The sequence below is a fragment of the Oncorhynchus clarkii genome, chromosome 9 (assembly GCF_045791955.1).
Source record: "Oncorhynchus clarkii lewisi isolate Uvic-CL-2024 chromosome 9, UVic_Ocla_1.0, whole genome shotgun sequence".
Taxonomy (NCBI): Eukaryota; Metazoa; Chordata; class Actinopteri; order Salmoniformes; family Salmonidae; genus Oncorhynchus; species Oncorhynchus clarkii.
In genome coordinates, this window is record NC_092155.1 from 63,623,904 (window position 1) to 63,638,328 (window position 14,425).

The window sequence follows — 14,425 nt, forward strand, 5'->3', positions numbered from 1 at the left end:
CTTTTTTCTACACCTTTTGCCTTGATGACAGCTTTGCACACTCTTGGCATTCTCTCGGCATTCTCTCAAATAGCTTCATTTCATTTTTTCTTTTTATTTAACCTTTATTTAACTAGGCAAGTCACTTAAGAACAAAATCGTATTTACAATGACGGCCTACCCCGGCCGACACTGGGCCAATTGTGTGCTGCCCTATGGGACTCCCAATCACAGCCGGATGTGATACAGCTTGTATTCGAACCAGGGACTGTAGTGATGCCTCTTCCAGGTGAGGTAGTCACCTGGAATGCATTTCAATTAACAGGTGTGCCTTGTTAAAAGTTAATTTGTGGAATTTCTTTCCTTCTTACTGCGTTTGAGCCAATCAGTTGTTTTGTGACAAGGTAGTGGTGGTATACAGAAGGTAGCCCTATTTGGTAAAATACCAAGTCCATATTATGGCAAGTACAGCTCAAATAAGCAAAGTGAAACAACAGTCCATCATTACTTTAAGACATGAAGGTCAGTCAAGAATTTTGAAAGTTTCTTCAAGTGCAGTCGCAAGAACCATCAAGTGCTATGATGATGAAACTGGCTCTCATGAGGACCTCCACAGGAAAAGAAGACCCAGAGTTACCTCTGCTGCAGAGGATAAGTTTATTAGAGTTACCAGCCTCAGAAATTGCAGCCCAAAGAAATGCTTCACATAGTTCAAGTAACAGACACATCTCAACATCAATTGTTCAGAGGAGACGTGAATCAGGACTTCATGGTCGAATTACTGCAAAGAAACCACTACTAAAGGACACCAATAATAAGAAGAGACTTGCTTGGGCCAAGAAACACGAGCAAAGGACATTAGACCAGTGGAAATCTGCCCTTTGGTTTGATGAGTCAAATTTGAGTTTTGGTTCCAACCACCGTTTCTTTGTGAGAAGCAGATTAGGTGAACGGACGACCTCTTCCTTGTGTGGTTCCCACCCTGAAGCATGGAGGAGGAGGTGTGATGGTGTGGGGGTGCTTTGCTGGTGACACTGTCTGTGATTTATTTAGAATTCAAGGCACACTTAACCAGCATGACTACCACAACATTCTGCAGCGATACACCCTCCCATCTGTTTTGGGCTTAGTGGGACTATGATTTGTTTTTCAACAGGACAATGACCCAACACAACTCCAGGCTGTGTAAGAGCTATTTGGCCAAGAAGGATAGTGATGGAGTGCTCCATCAGATGGCCTGGCCTCCACTATCCCCCGACCTCAAACCAATTGAGATGGTTTGTGATGAGTTGGACTGCAGAGTGAAGGAAAAGCAGCTAACAAGTGCTCAACATACAGAATGTGGGAACTCCTTCAAGACTGTTGGAAGAGCATTCCAGGTGAAGCTGGTTGAGACAATGCCAAGAGTGTGCAAAATTGTCATCAAGGAAAACAGTGGCTACTTTGAAGAATCTCAAATATAAAAGATAATTTCATTTAGTTTTTTGGTTACTTTATAGTGTTGATGTCTTCACTATTATGCTACAATGTAGAGGATAGTAAAATAAAGAAAAAACCTTGAATGACTAGGTGTGTCCAAACTTTTGACTGGTACTCTATATATATATTCAGTGCCTTTGGAAAGTATTCAGACCCCTTGACTTTTTTCCACATATATCTATTCTAAAATAGATAAAATTAGTTGTTTTTCCTCATCAGTCTACACACAATACCCCATAATGACAAAGCAAAAACAGATTTTAGAAATTGTCCAGAAGCCACTCCTGCATTGTCTTGGCTGTGTGCTTAGGGTCGTTGTCCTGTGGAAAGGTGAACCTTTGCCCCAGTCTGAGCTCCTGAGCGCTCTGGAGCAGGATCTCTTTGTACTTTGCTCCGTTCATCTTTGCCTCAATCCTGGCTAGTCTCCCAGTCCCTGCCGCTGACAAACATCCCCACAGCATGATGCTGCCATCACTATGCTTCACTGTAGGAATGGTGCCAGGTTTCCTCCCAGACGTGACGCTTGGCATTCAGGCCAATGAGTTCAATCTTGGTTTCATCAGACCAGAGAATCTTGTTTCTCATGGTCGGAGAGTCTTTAGGTGCCTTTTGGCAAACTCCAAGCGGGCTGTCATGTGCCTTATACTGAGGAGTGGCTTCCATCTGGCCACTCTGCCATAAAGGCCTGATTGGTGGAGTGCTGCAGAGATGGTTGCCCTTCTGGAATGTTTTCCCATCTCCACAGAGGAACTCTGCAGTCCTGTCAGAGTGACCATTGGGTTCTTGGTAACCTCCCTGACCAAGGCCCTTCTCCCCCGATTGCTCAGTTTGACCAGGCTAGCTCTAGGATGCGTCTTGGTGGATCCGGACTTCTTCCATTTAAGAAGGATGTGTTCTTGGGGAAATTTTTTGGTATCCTTCCCTAGATCTGTGCCTCGACATAATCCTGTCACGGGGCTCTACGGACAATACCTTCAACCTCATGGCTTGGTTTTTGCTCTGACATGCACTGTCAACTGTGGGACCTTATGTAGACAGGTGTGTGCTTTTCCAAATCATGTCCAATCAATTGAATTTACCACAGGTGGAATCCAATCAAGTTGTAGAAACTGAGCTTTGAAGGAATACGCAGATTTAAGGAGGAGTCCGTAATTTGCTTTCTAATAATCATAATCTTTTCCTAAAAGGAGTTCATGAATTTATCACTGCTAAAGTGAAAGTCATCCTCTCTTGGGGAATGCTGCTTTTTAGTTAGCTTTGCGACAGTATCAAAAAGGAATTTCGGATTGTTCTTATTTTCCTCAATTAAGTTAGAAAAATAGGATGATCGAGCAGCAGTAAGGGCTCTCGGTACTGCACAGTACTGTCTTTCCAAGCTAGTCGGAAGACTTCCAGTTTTGTGTGGCGCCATTTCCGTTCCAATTTTCTGGAAGCTTGCTTCAGAGCTTGGGTATTTTCTGTGTACCAGGGAGCTAGTTTCTTATGAGAAATGTTTTTAGTTTTTAGGGGTGCAACTGCATCTAGGGTATTGCGCAAGGTTAAATTGAGTTCCTCAGTTAGGTGGTTAACTGATTTTTGTCCTCTGGCGTCCTTGGGTAGACAGAGGGAGTCTGGAAGGACATCAAGGAATCTTTGTGTTGTCTGTGAATTTATAGCACGACTTTTGATGATCCTTGGTTGGGGTCTGAGCAGATTATTTGTTGCAATTGCAAACGTAATAAAATGGTGGTCCGATAGTCCAGGATTATGAGGAAAAACATTAAGATCCACAACATTTATTCCATGGGACAAAACTAGGTCCAGAGTATGACTGTGACAGTGAGTAGGTCCAGAGACATGTTGGACAAAACCCACTGAATCGATGATGGCTCATAAAGCCTTTTGGAGTGGGTCTGTGGACTTTTCCATGTGAATATTAAAGTCACCAAAGATTAGAATATTATCCGCTATGACTACACGGTCCGATAGGAATTCAGGGAACTCAGTGAGGAACGCTGTATATGGCCCAGGAGGCCTGTAAACAGTAGCTATAAAAAGTGATTGAGTAGGCTGCATAGATTTCATGACTAGAAGCTCAAAAGACGAAAACGTCATTTTTTTCGTAAATGTTAGCAACACCTCCGCCTTTGCGGGATGCACGGGGGATATGGTCACTAGTGTAGCCAGGAGGTGAGGCCTCATTTAACACAGTAAATTCATCAGGCTTAAGCCATGTTTCAGTCAGGCAAATCACATCAAGATTATGATCAGTGATTAGTTCATTGACTATAATTGCCTTTGAAGTAAGGGATCTAACATTAAGTAGCCCTATTTTGAGATGTGAGGTATCATGAATTGAATATATATGTCACTAAATCTCTTTCTGTGCCCTTTAGAGCATCCTGATAACATCTCTAAACCTGAGAGGTTAGAGGTCATCATCCCTCCTAATGCAGCAGCTGAAGCCCTCAGGGGGAACGGTGAGTGGTGGGCCTTTGAAGGCCCTCATAATACTCTTCATAAGCTCTTCTACAAAAGCATTCAAACACATTTTTTCTCTACCTCATTTTCTCCCAAAGGGAGTGCCCCCTCGCCTATCCCCCCACTGCCAGAGAGAACGCCAGAATCCTTTGTGTTGGCCAACAATGCCGGTAGGAGCACTACTGTCTTCCCTTCCCTCTCAGTCCCTGTGGAGATGGTGGTCCAGAAGTCAGAAGAGAGAGAGTGGTCTGGACGTTCAGTGGACACTCTGGTGGATAAGATGTCTTGGACGAGGAGCAAAAGCTTGAAAGTAAAAATGACAACACTCTCAGGTATTTGTCACACAGAACAATCAGTATGATAAAATGTGGAGAATGTCATGTGCAGATGATGTTTATCCCAGTCTTTTTGGGCTTTTTTGTCTTTACAGTGTCACCCCAGGATACAGTATCACCCCCAGTTACATTGCCTCCCCCGGTTAGATATTCTGTTCCTGCTCCCTGTACATCAGTAAACCTTCCTCCTCCCCCTCCACCTCCCTATCCTCTGGCCCCTTCTCTCTCACCTCCAGGTAAGAGAAAGTAACACCCATTTTATGTTTGCAATGTTATTTTTCTATACACTCTTATAATTATTTTATTATCTAGAACCTAGCCTCTTTGGCTACCCCCATAGGAAAACCCTTTGAACAACCATTTTTGGTTGCAGGTAGAACCCATTTGGTTCCAGGTAGAACCTCACTGATTTGTGGTGTTTTTTATTGTGAAGGCTCAGATAATCTGACTCCCCCTCTACCTGAGAGAACCCCAGAATCCTTCTTCCTGGTCACTCAAGAAGGTGAGCACATGCCTCTTCATCACCACCGCCTCCACCAACATCCTCACCCTGATAGTGCTCCTAGGACTAGGCTACTGTCAAAATGTTAATCCTCCAGACATAATTTAAAAGTATGTCAACTGCTCTGTGTGTGTGTCAATCAAGGTAATGTATTTACTCTGTGTAGTACTAAACTGACATTGTAATTTTGGGGTAATTGCAGTTGATCAGAACAGTGCCCCCTGCCTGCAGAGTCAGAGCAACAGCCAGACCACATCCACACAGCAGAGGATCGGTACGTCCTCAGAGTGGGCAGGGAACTCCCAACCCAAAAGATACCTGGATGGAATCATGAATCGGAGCAAGGTAACAGACATTGACAGACTCTGGGTGCTGTAGCTGTCAAGACTTTAAGGAGGTGTGATAGTCACCCTCATCGAAATGATATTTCTAGAATGTATTATAGTACTATCCCCCAGTAATTCCATTGCTATGGCCAGTAGAGACTCTTACTCTTAGTGTCATGTGTATTTAATGGGTACATCTAGCTAGTACAGGATGCTGCCACACACCCCTTAGTGTCATGTGTATTTAATGGGTACATCTAGCTAGTACAGGATACTGCCACACACCCCTTAGTGTCATGTGTATTTAATGGGTACATCTAGCTAGTACAGGATTCTGCCACACACCTTAGTGTCATGTGTATTTAATGGGTACATCTAGCTAGTACAGGATGCTGCCACACACCCCTTAGAGTCATGTGTATTTAATGGGTACATCTAGCTAGTACAGGATGCTGCCACACACCCCTTAGTGTCATGTGTATTTAATGGGTACATCTAGCTAGTACAGGATGCTGCCACACACTCCTTAGTGTCATGTGTATTTAATGGGTACATCTAGCTAGTACAGGATGCTGCCACACCCCCCTTAGAGTCATGTGTATTTAATGGGTACATCTAGCTAGTACAGGATGCTGCCACACCCCCCTTAGTGTCATGTGTATTTAATGGGTACATCTAGCTAGTACAGGATGCTGCCACCCACCCCTTTGTGTCATGTGTATTTAATGGGTACATCTAGCTAGTACAGGATGCTGCCACACCCCCCTTAGAGTCATGTGTATTTAATGGGTACATCTAGCTAGTACAGGATGCTGCCACCCACCCCTTTGTGTCATGAACTGATCTTTACTAAATGCCCATTTTTGTTCTCCTCGTGATTCATGCTATGGCTCATATGTTCCCATTGTTGTTAATACATGAGTACATTAATACAACACTCTAAACTGTTCCCTCAGAGTGTTCACGAAAAGAGTTCACTGACAGGTAAGCCATCTGTGACTGAGAAAAGCCATCTGTGACTGAGAAAAGCCATCTGTTTTTGTCCTTGTTTTTTCTTCTACTACCAGCTTATCTGTCTGTTTGATGTTAACAAGGAAAAAGTCAAATGGTTGCTCTTGGCTTTGCTCCCTCACACAATAAAAGGCACTAATAGAAATCACTGAAAAACATCATTGTACACACTCAGTGGCCTTGTGGTTAGTGTCTGCCCTAAAATTGGAAGGTTGGGAGTTCGATCACTGAGTCGTACCCAAGACTAAATAATGGAACACGATGTGTCTCTGGAGATAGATTGTGTCACGGTCGTCCTCCTCTTCATCCGAAGAGGAGAGACGAGATGGATCTGAGGACCAATACGCGGCGTGGTAAGTGTCCATGGCAAATCTTTAATCAAGAAAAACTGAACACTATACAAACGAGTAACAAAAACAATAAACCAAATACGACCGTGAAGCTACAACATGAGACCTGTGCTGAAACAAGCCATCAACATAGACAATCACCCACAAACAAACAGTGCAACCCAGGCTACCTAAGTATGATTCTCAATCAGAGACAACTAATGACACCTGCCTCTGATTGAGAACCATACTAGGCCGAAAACATAGAACTGCCCCAAAACATAGAAAAACAAACATAGACTGCCCACCCAACTCACGCCCTGACCATACTAAATAAATACAAAACAACAGAAATAAAGGTCAGAACGTGACAGTACCCCCCCCCAAAGGTGCGGACTCCGGCCGCAAAACCTTGACCTATAGGGGAGGGTCTGGGTGGGCGTCTGTCCGCGGTGGCGGCTCTGGCGCGGGACGCGGACCCCACCTCATCATTGTCTTAGTCCGCCTTATTGTCCGCCTCCGTGGCTTTCTCAGCATGACCACCCCTCTCAATGACCCCACTGGACAGAGGGGCAGCTCGGGACAGAGGGACAGCTGCTCGGGACAGAGAGACAGCTGCTCGGGACAGAGAGACAGCTGCTCGGGACAGAGAGGCAGCTGCTCGGGACAGAGAGGCAGCTGCTCGGGACAGAGGGGCTCCGGCAGCAGCTCTGGGCAGAGGGGCTCCGGCAGAGGCGCCGGACAGGCGGGAGGCTCCGGCAGAGGCGCCGGACAGGCGGGAGGCTCCGGCAGAGGCGCCGGACAGGCGGGAGGCTCCGGCGGCGGCGCCGGACAGGCGGGAGGCTCCGGCGGCGGCGCCGGACAGGCGGGAGGCTCCGGCGGCGGCGCCGGACAGGCGGGAGGCTCCGGCGGCGGCGCCGGACAGGCGGGAGGCTCCGGCGGCGGCGCCGGACAGGCGGGAGGCTCCGGCGGCGGCGCCGGACAGGCGGGAGGCTCCGGCAGAGGCGCCGGACAGGCGGGAGGCTCCGGCAGAGGCGCCGGACAGGCGGGAGGCTCCGGCAGAGGCGCCGGACAGGCGGGAGGCTCCGGCAGAGGCGCCGGACAGGCGGGAGACTCCGGCAGAGGCGCCGGACAGGCGGGAGACTCCGGCAGCGGCGCCGGACAGACAGGACCACCTGCAGGGAGGAGACAGAGAGACAGCCTGGTGCGTGGGGCTGCCACAGGTACCACCAGGCTGGGGAGCCCTTCAGGAGGCTTGGGGTTAGGAGGAGGCACCTGAAGGACCGGGCTGTGGGGGAGCACTGGAGCTCTGGTGCGCAACCTTGGCACCACCTCCCCAGGCTGGATAACCACTCTAGCCCGGACCGTCCAGAGTGCAGGCACAGGTTGAACCGGGCTGTGGGTAAGCACGGGAGATCTAGTGCTTACTACACGCACCTCTCCCTTCGGCTCCATTCCCACATTCGCCCGGCACGAGCGGAGCGCGGGCAGAGGACGCACTGCACCCTCCCAGCGCCCCGGAGACACAGCACGCAGAGCCGGCGCAGGATACCCTGGGCCAAAACTGCGTACCGGCGACCAGACCCGCTGAGCAGGCACCATACGCCCTGGCTCGATGCCCGCACTCGCATGACACTCTCGGGGGGCTGTCCCATAGCGCACCGGGCTATGGGCACGTACTGGCGACACCGTGCGCTTAACCGCATAACACGGTGCCTGCCCAGTATCTCGCTGCTTATAATAAGCACGAGGAGTGAGCGCAGGTCTGCTACCTGGCTTAGCTCCACCCCTCGTGTGCCCCCCCCCAAAAAAATTTGGGGCTGTCTCTCGTACCTGTCGCACTGCCGTGCTGCCTCCTCATATCGCCGCCGCTCAGCTTTCGCTGCCTCCAGCTCTGCTTTGGGGCGGCGATATTCCCCAGCCTGTGCCCAGGGTCCCTCTCCGTTCAGTATCTCCTCCCATGTCCAGGAGTCCTGTGATACCGGCCGCTGTTGTTGTTGCTGCTGCTGCTGCTGCTGTCGTCGCTGTTTTCTACCACGCCGCTTGGTCCTTGGTTGGTGGGTGATTCTGTCTTTGTGTAGTGTTCACCAGATAGGGCTGTTTTGAGTTCTCACGTTTCTTGTTTTTTCGTTAGTTTGTTCATGTATAGTGTCTTCATTAAATTATGATGAACAACCACCACGCTGCGCTTTGGTCCACTACTTCACAAGAGGAGAATCGTTACAGATTGGGTAAGGCCTTGCGATAGACTAGTGTCCTGTCCAGGGTGGTGTACTTTTATATCAAGCTACCTCATGCGACACAAACAGGATATAGCGAGAAGTAGTAATGTTGCTTTTTGCAGGCACTAATTCCGCCGTGGTTCGTTGTACAAAGCCTATGGAGAAAATGAATGCCGTTTTGGAGGGTTTTTGGATAAACGTTGAATATAAGTTTTGTGGTAACACAGGCTTAGAAGATCTTATACGTTTTGTTCCATGAGAATCTTCATCAGCTACCATCTGTTTATGTGAATTTGGAAGCATTTATTCAATTTAATGAAACACAAAACACAAAGGCTTCATAATGGTCATGTTAATTGACTATTACTATTAACTCACAGAACAAAACGTATAAGATCTCCTGAGCCTGTGTTAACCTCAGACCTTATTTTCGACATTTGTTCCAAAACACCATTCTTTCGCCATAAATGTTTCACAGAGGGATGGCTGAACGAACCAGAGGTAACTCATTTCTGGGTTATAGGACTACAAGCTGGCTAGCTCTATAGGATCCTTTATCCTATGAGCCATTCTGGCTCGTGCAAGGCTACTTACTTACTCTGATTGTAATTGATGACATGATAATGAGAACTAATGTCAGAAGTAGTCCTTCCTTGATCTATCTGATGTTTGAGAGAACATACAGTACTTTTACATTTTCTCTACAGAGCCCCTGACTACTGTTCCTCTGGTTGCTCAAGCCGTTGTGGCTTTAGGAGGAAGTGGTGAGTTGCAACACACAGAGAGTAGACCAGCAATTACAAGTATCAACTCTCACTAACGAAACACAGGCCCATGTAAATATGACCTCTCCTTATTAAGGGGATTTAAGTCACACTGATCCAACCTATTCCCATTTACTCTTGACTCTTGATGATATTGAATTCAACTTTTACAAAATGTCTCCATCACCGCGACACATACTGTATCTAATGACTGTTTCTTAGCTGAAATGAAGCTTCAGCAGCCTGTGGACAACAGCACCCCAACCAGCACTGGGACTACTGAAGACAAATCAGACAAAAACAGTGGGAAGGCCTTGTCTAGAACAAAGGTAATGACTATGTACATAGAATTACAGTAACTCACAGACTTTATCTATTGTTTTAGAAATAGAGGATCTGGTGTTTCTATAATCAGAATATTCTCTGCTATTATCTGGGTATGTCTTGTCACTTAAAGCCAGCTGTCTTTCTTTTTCAGAGCCTGAAGTTATTCAAACTCAGACATAAACGTAAGTAACAGGTATATCCGTAAATGGATCTGCTGTCTATAACATACAGTACATTACCCACCTCTAGCAGCTAAAATGGTAACACATTCTTCCCACAGCAAAGTCTGCCCCTCCACCAGTACCAACCCACTCTGGACCATCTCCTCCTTATGGTACCTCCGCCTCATCATCAGTGTTCACATTTGGTAGGCCTTCACCAGACACATCAATGCAAATCTAATTTCAACAATGTGATGGGACACATTTTCACAACAGTCTGTGTTCTTTCCAGGATTTGGGACTCGTTTTGGGAAGCCTAAAGGGCCAAGGAGTCATCCTGAGACGTGGGTGTAAGACAGCCAGTCAACAAAGCTGGATATGTCTGGCCACTGTCCTCAGATCACAGGGCTGGAACCCTGCATGTGGCTACTAGCCACTCAACTGGACTAGGGATGGTCCCTAGACAACTTTTGACAGTGTGAAGGAAGAGCATCATTCCAAGAAGACATGGGGAATCATGTAGCTTTCTCCCTGTGTTCTGAGACGACATGAACACGGTCTTGCAAACTGCTGTCACAGCCCAATGATCAACCTTGGATTAGCTTTAAATTGGAGCACCTGCTATTCATGACAAATTGATCGTACTGTAGTTATTTAACTGTGCCTGAAGGGAGAACTTGTGCCTCTGAAATGTGGTGGAAGGATGCAATCAATTGTAGGCAAAGGATGGATGGAAAGAATGGAAGGATGAGTTGAATGTTAGAGGGCTACTTTTGGCTATTTTGCCTGATAAATACAGTAAGGTACTTTGAATAGTTGGTAACACGTTACTTAAAACATGTTACCAAATATTTTTCTATGCTGATGTTTATTTGTTATTGTTTGTATAGGCTCCTTCTGATCCAGACAAAATCCAGATCTACACCTGGACTGTACAGAGTGATGAACTTTTTTTAAGAGTAATATATTTGTACTGGTATTATTTTTCATGGTGGTGTGAGATAAGCAGACAGGTCTGTATTGTGCAAACATCACATTCATTGTTGTAACTTGGTGGATGTGTTTTCTATATGGGCTATAATTTAAAAAGTAAAGACAATACATACTGCTCTAAATTTACCCATTTGAGGATCACTTTTCTTATCTATAATGCTTACAAAAGTAATGTCACTGATAATTCATACATAATGCACACATACAATTATTTATTTTGAAAAATACAAGAAACGTTTGTCTTCCATTTTGTTTTCTACTCAATTCACATGAATGATCTCACTTTTAATAACAGAATTCTATAAATGTAACTTGTTTTAGCCAAAAACTTTTTCTAAAAAAAAAATGGATATAATGAATTGAAATAGAAACATCAACAACAATTATTCGTATTAAAACTACACATAGCAGGCCTTGATCATCAGGCAGACGACACAATAGAATTTGACAAAAGTTAGAAGAAACAGGAGGTAGTTGCCAATTCATTTCAGTACCTATGACAACCATCTATTTAACAAATCGCAATAACTAGCCATTTGACTTTTCAGAAAAACTGCATGTTTGAGAAACACTTAAAATACACAAAAGGCATTGTTTTAAATGACCAACGTTCATTCCAAAAGGTAATTATATCTTCATACTATTCTTATTACTTATTTAACCAACCTGATTCTAAACCTTCTAGTCTACAGATTCCACATCTGGAAATCAAGAAGCATAAGGAAACAATTTATAGTCTGTGTTATTATAAGCTTATAGGCCTACAAACAAATCACAGTTTCAAATGGGCAGAATTGTCAAGGAACTAAAATGCTAGCTAAACCCTAATCTGCATCCTAGGAAAATGCATCAGTTGTACTGACAGACTTTTAAGGAACAACCAGTCAAGTGGCCAGCCTTCCAAATCCTGTCTCCTTCACCTGAGCTGGGCTTCCGAGGCGAAGGAACAATCAGCTCTCCCTTACATAGACTTCTTTTTCAGCATAGTTACTACTAGACAGACAAGTGCAAAAACAAAGAAACGTACAATAGTGGTCACTACATTGAACTCAGATTTGACCTATTACAGTACTATCCCCCATAGACGGGTGTGACGTTTTCATCAAAACACAGAGAAAACATGTATGACAAAGTACACTGACAGCATTCACAGAATTCTAGATAACAATAGATAATATATTGCATTTTAAAATGCGTGGGTGTTTTTTCAGGAAAACTTTTCACAAGTGATTGGTGACCAGAACCTTTCTTGCCATGTGCACCATCACTGACCCAAACTGGCCTCACCTCACACAGGTTTAACCTCTTAAAACCCATTATAATGGACAGCCTAAAGTAAGACTTACTTCAGAACATATGGCCATTTGTTTTACATTGTAGTCATTTAGCAGATGCTCTTATCCAGCGCAACTTATAGGAAGGAGCAAGTAGGGTTAAGTGTCTTCCTCAAGGGCCCATTGACATAGATTTTTCACATAGTCAGCTCGGGGATTTGATCCAGCAACCTTTCGGCTACTGGCCCAACCGCTAGGCTACCTAGTTTAACTAAATGCTGAATAAATAAATAAAACATCAGAAGCAGTGTAAAAGCGGGACTGTAGAGAAGGAAAGGGACAGCAGTAAAGGAAAGGGACAGTAGTAAAGAGGAAAGGGACAGTAGTAAAGGAAAGGGACAGTATTAAAGGAAAGGGACAGCAGTAAAGGAAAGGGACAGTAGTGAAGGAAAGGGACAGCGGTAAAGGAAAGGGACAGCGGTAAAAGAAGGGGACAGTAGTGAAGGAAAGGGACAGTATTAAAGGAAAGGGACAGTAGTAAAGGAAAGGGACAGTAGTGAAGGAAAGGGACAGTAGTAAAGGAAAGGGACAGTAGTAAAGGAAAGGGACAGTAGTAAAGGAAAGGGACAGTAGTAAAGGAAAGGGACAGTAGTAAAGGAAAGGGACAGTAGTAAAGGAAAGGGACAGTAGTAAAGGAAAGGGACAGTAGAGAAGGAAAGGGACAGTAGAGAAGGAAAGGGACAGTAGTAAAGGAAAGGGACAGTAGTAAAGGAAAGGGACAGTAGTAAAGGAAAGGGACAGTATTAAAGGAAAGGGACAGCAGTAAAGGAAAGGGACAGTAGTAAAGGAAAGGGACAGCGGTAAAGGAAAGGGACAGTATTAAAGGAAAGGGACAGTAGTGAAGGAAAGGGACAGTAGTAAAGGAAAGGGACAGTATTAAAGGAAAGGGACAGTAGTGAAGGAAAGGGACAGCATTAAAGGAAAGGGACAGTAGTGAAGGAAAGGGACAGTAGTAAAGGAAAGGGACAGTATTAAAGGAAAGGGACAGTATTAAAGGAAAGGGACAGCAGTAAAGGAAAGGGACAGTATTAAAGGAAAGGGACAGTAGTGAAGGAAAGGGACAGTAGTGAAGGAAAGGGACAGTAGTAAAGGAAAGGGACAGTATTAAAGGAAAGGGACAGTAGTGAAGGAAAGGGACAGTATTAAAGGAAAGGGACAGTAGTAAAGGAAAGGGACAGCGGTAAAGGAAAGGGACAGTATTAAAGGAAAGGGACAGTAGTGAAGGAAAGGGACAGTAGTGAAGGAAAGGGACAGTAGTAAAGGAAAGGGACAGTAGTAAAGGAAAGGGACAGTATTAAAGGAAAGGGACAGTAGTGAAGGAAAGGGACAGTAGTGAAGGAAAGGGACAGTAGTAAAGGAAAGGGACAGTAGTGAAGGAAAGGGACAGTAGTGAAGGAAAGGGACAGTAGTAAAGGCAAGGGACAGTATTAAAGGAAAGGGACAGCAGTAAAGGAAAGGGACAGCAGTAAAGGAAAGGGACAGTAGAAACGACAGTAATAAAATGTTCAAACGTGGCATAACATTGATAGAAATGGCTGAAAGTTGGACAATATTTTGGACATAAACTATTGTACTTTATCAACGTCAGTGTCAAACACCAGAACATGCATTCATTGTTAACAGTATAATATTTTTTACAGTACACATCTAAAAAATATATTAATCCACAATCCAATATAAAAACGCAGGCCAACTCTGCATTTGTGAAGCACAGACAAAAATACGTTTAACAACTTAGGAAAATATATTAAATGTGAATTTCAACAGTAAAAAAATAAAAATTCCTTTTACATTCACCATCACAGGAAGTCTCAAGAAGGCTACTCTAAGGAAAAAATATATTTATGTATTTGAGACTGATTGCTGTTCTTCGGGTGGCAGGCACTTTTATCTAAAAAACAATTAGGCAATGTACATGATATACTGTACACCTTGGTAGTCTCTCTTGACTGGCAATGCGAGTTGCCTTGGTAACTTGGTAACTCTCGAAGCCAGTTAGGAAACTCCCCAGAGGGACCTCAGTTTCAGGTACTAACAAATAAACACAGACACTTTTTCTGACAAATGTTCCTAAATGAACATTTCACACTTTGGCTAAGAAAAAAAATATTTCTAAGCTTGTCTCTGATACTGAATTTACAAATAAAAATAATACTTTCTAATCTGAATAATTTAAAAGAGAAGAAGTTCAAGAATAACATTT

General features: G+C 44.6%; 1 protein-coding gene across 1 annotated transcript in view; it reads left to right on the plus strand.

The window, feature by feature from the left end:
• LOC139416724 (tyrosine-protein phosphatase non-receptor type 12-like) overlaps positions 1–11,013 on the plus strand; it is a 35,302-nt gene extending 24,289 nt beyond the window's left edge. The window contains exons 14-24 of the mRNA XM_071165721.1: positions 3,834–3,917; positions 4,017–4,250; positions 4,349–4,489; positions 4,687–4,755; positions 4,958–5,100; positions 6,038–6,065; positions 9,351–9,407; positions 9,630–9,736; positions 9,886–9,916; positions 10,015–10,101; positions 10,188–11,013. Coding sequence (XP_071021822.1) covers positions 3,834–3,917; positions 4,017–4,250; positions 4,349–4,489; positions 4,687–4,755; positions 4,958–5,100; positions 6,038–6,065; positions 9,351–9,407; positions 9,630–9,736; positions 9,886–9,916; positions 10,015–10,101; positions 10,188–10,249 — 1,043 coding nt within the window. The 3' untranslated portion in view covers positions 10,250–11,013. The remainder of the gene's footprint in view (positions 1–3,833; positions 3,918–4,016; positions 4,251–4,348; positions 4,490–4,686; positions 4,756–4,957; positions 5,101–6,037; positions 6,066–9,350; positions 9,408–9,629; positions 9,737–9,885; positions 9,917–10,014; positions 10,102–10,187) is intronic.
• Positions 11,014–14,425: the final 3,412 nt, after the last annotated feature.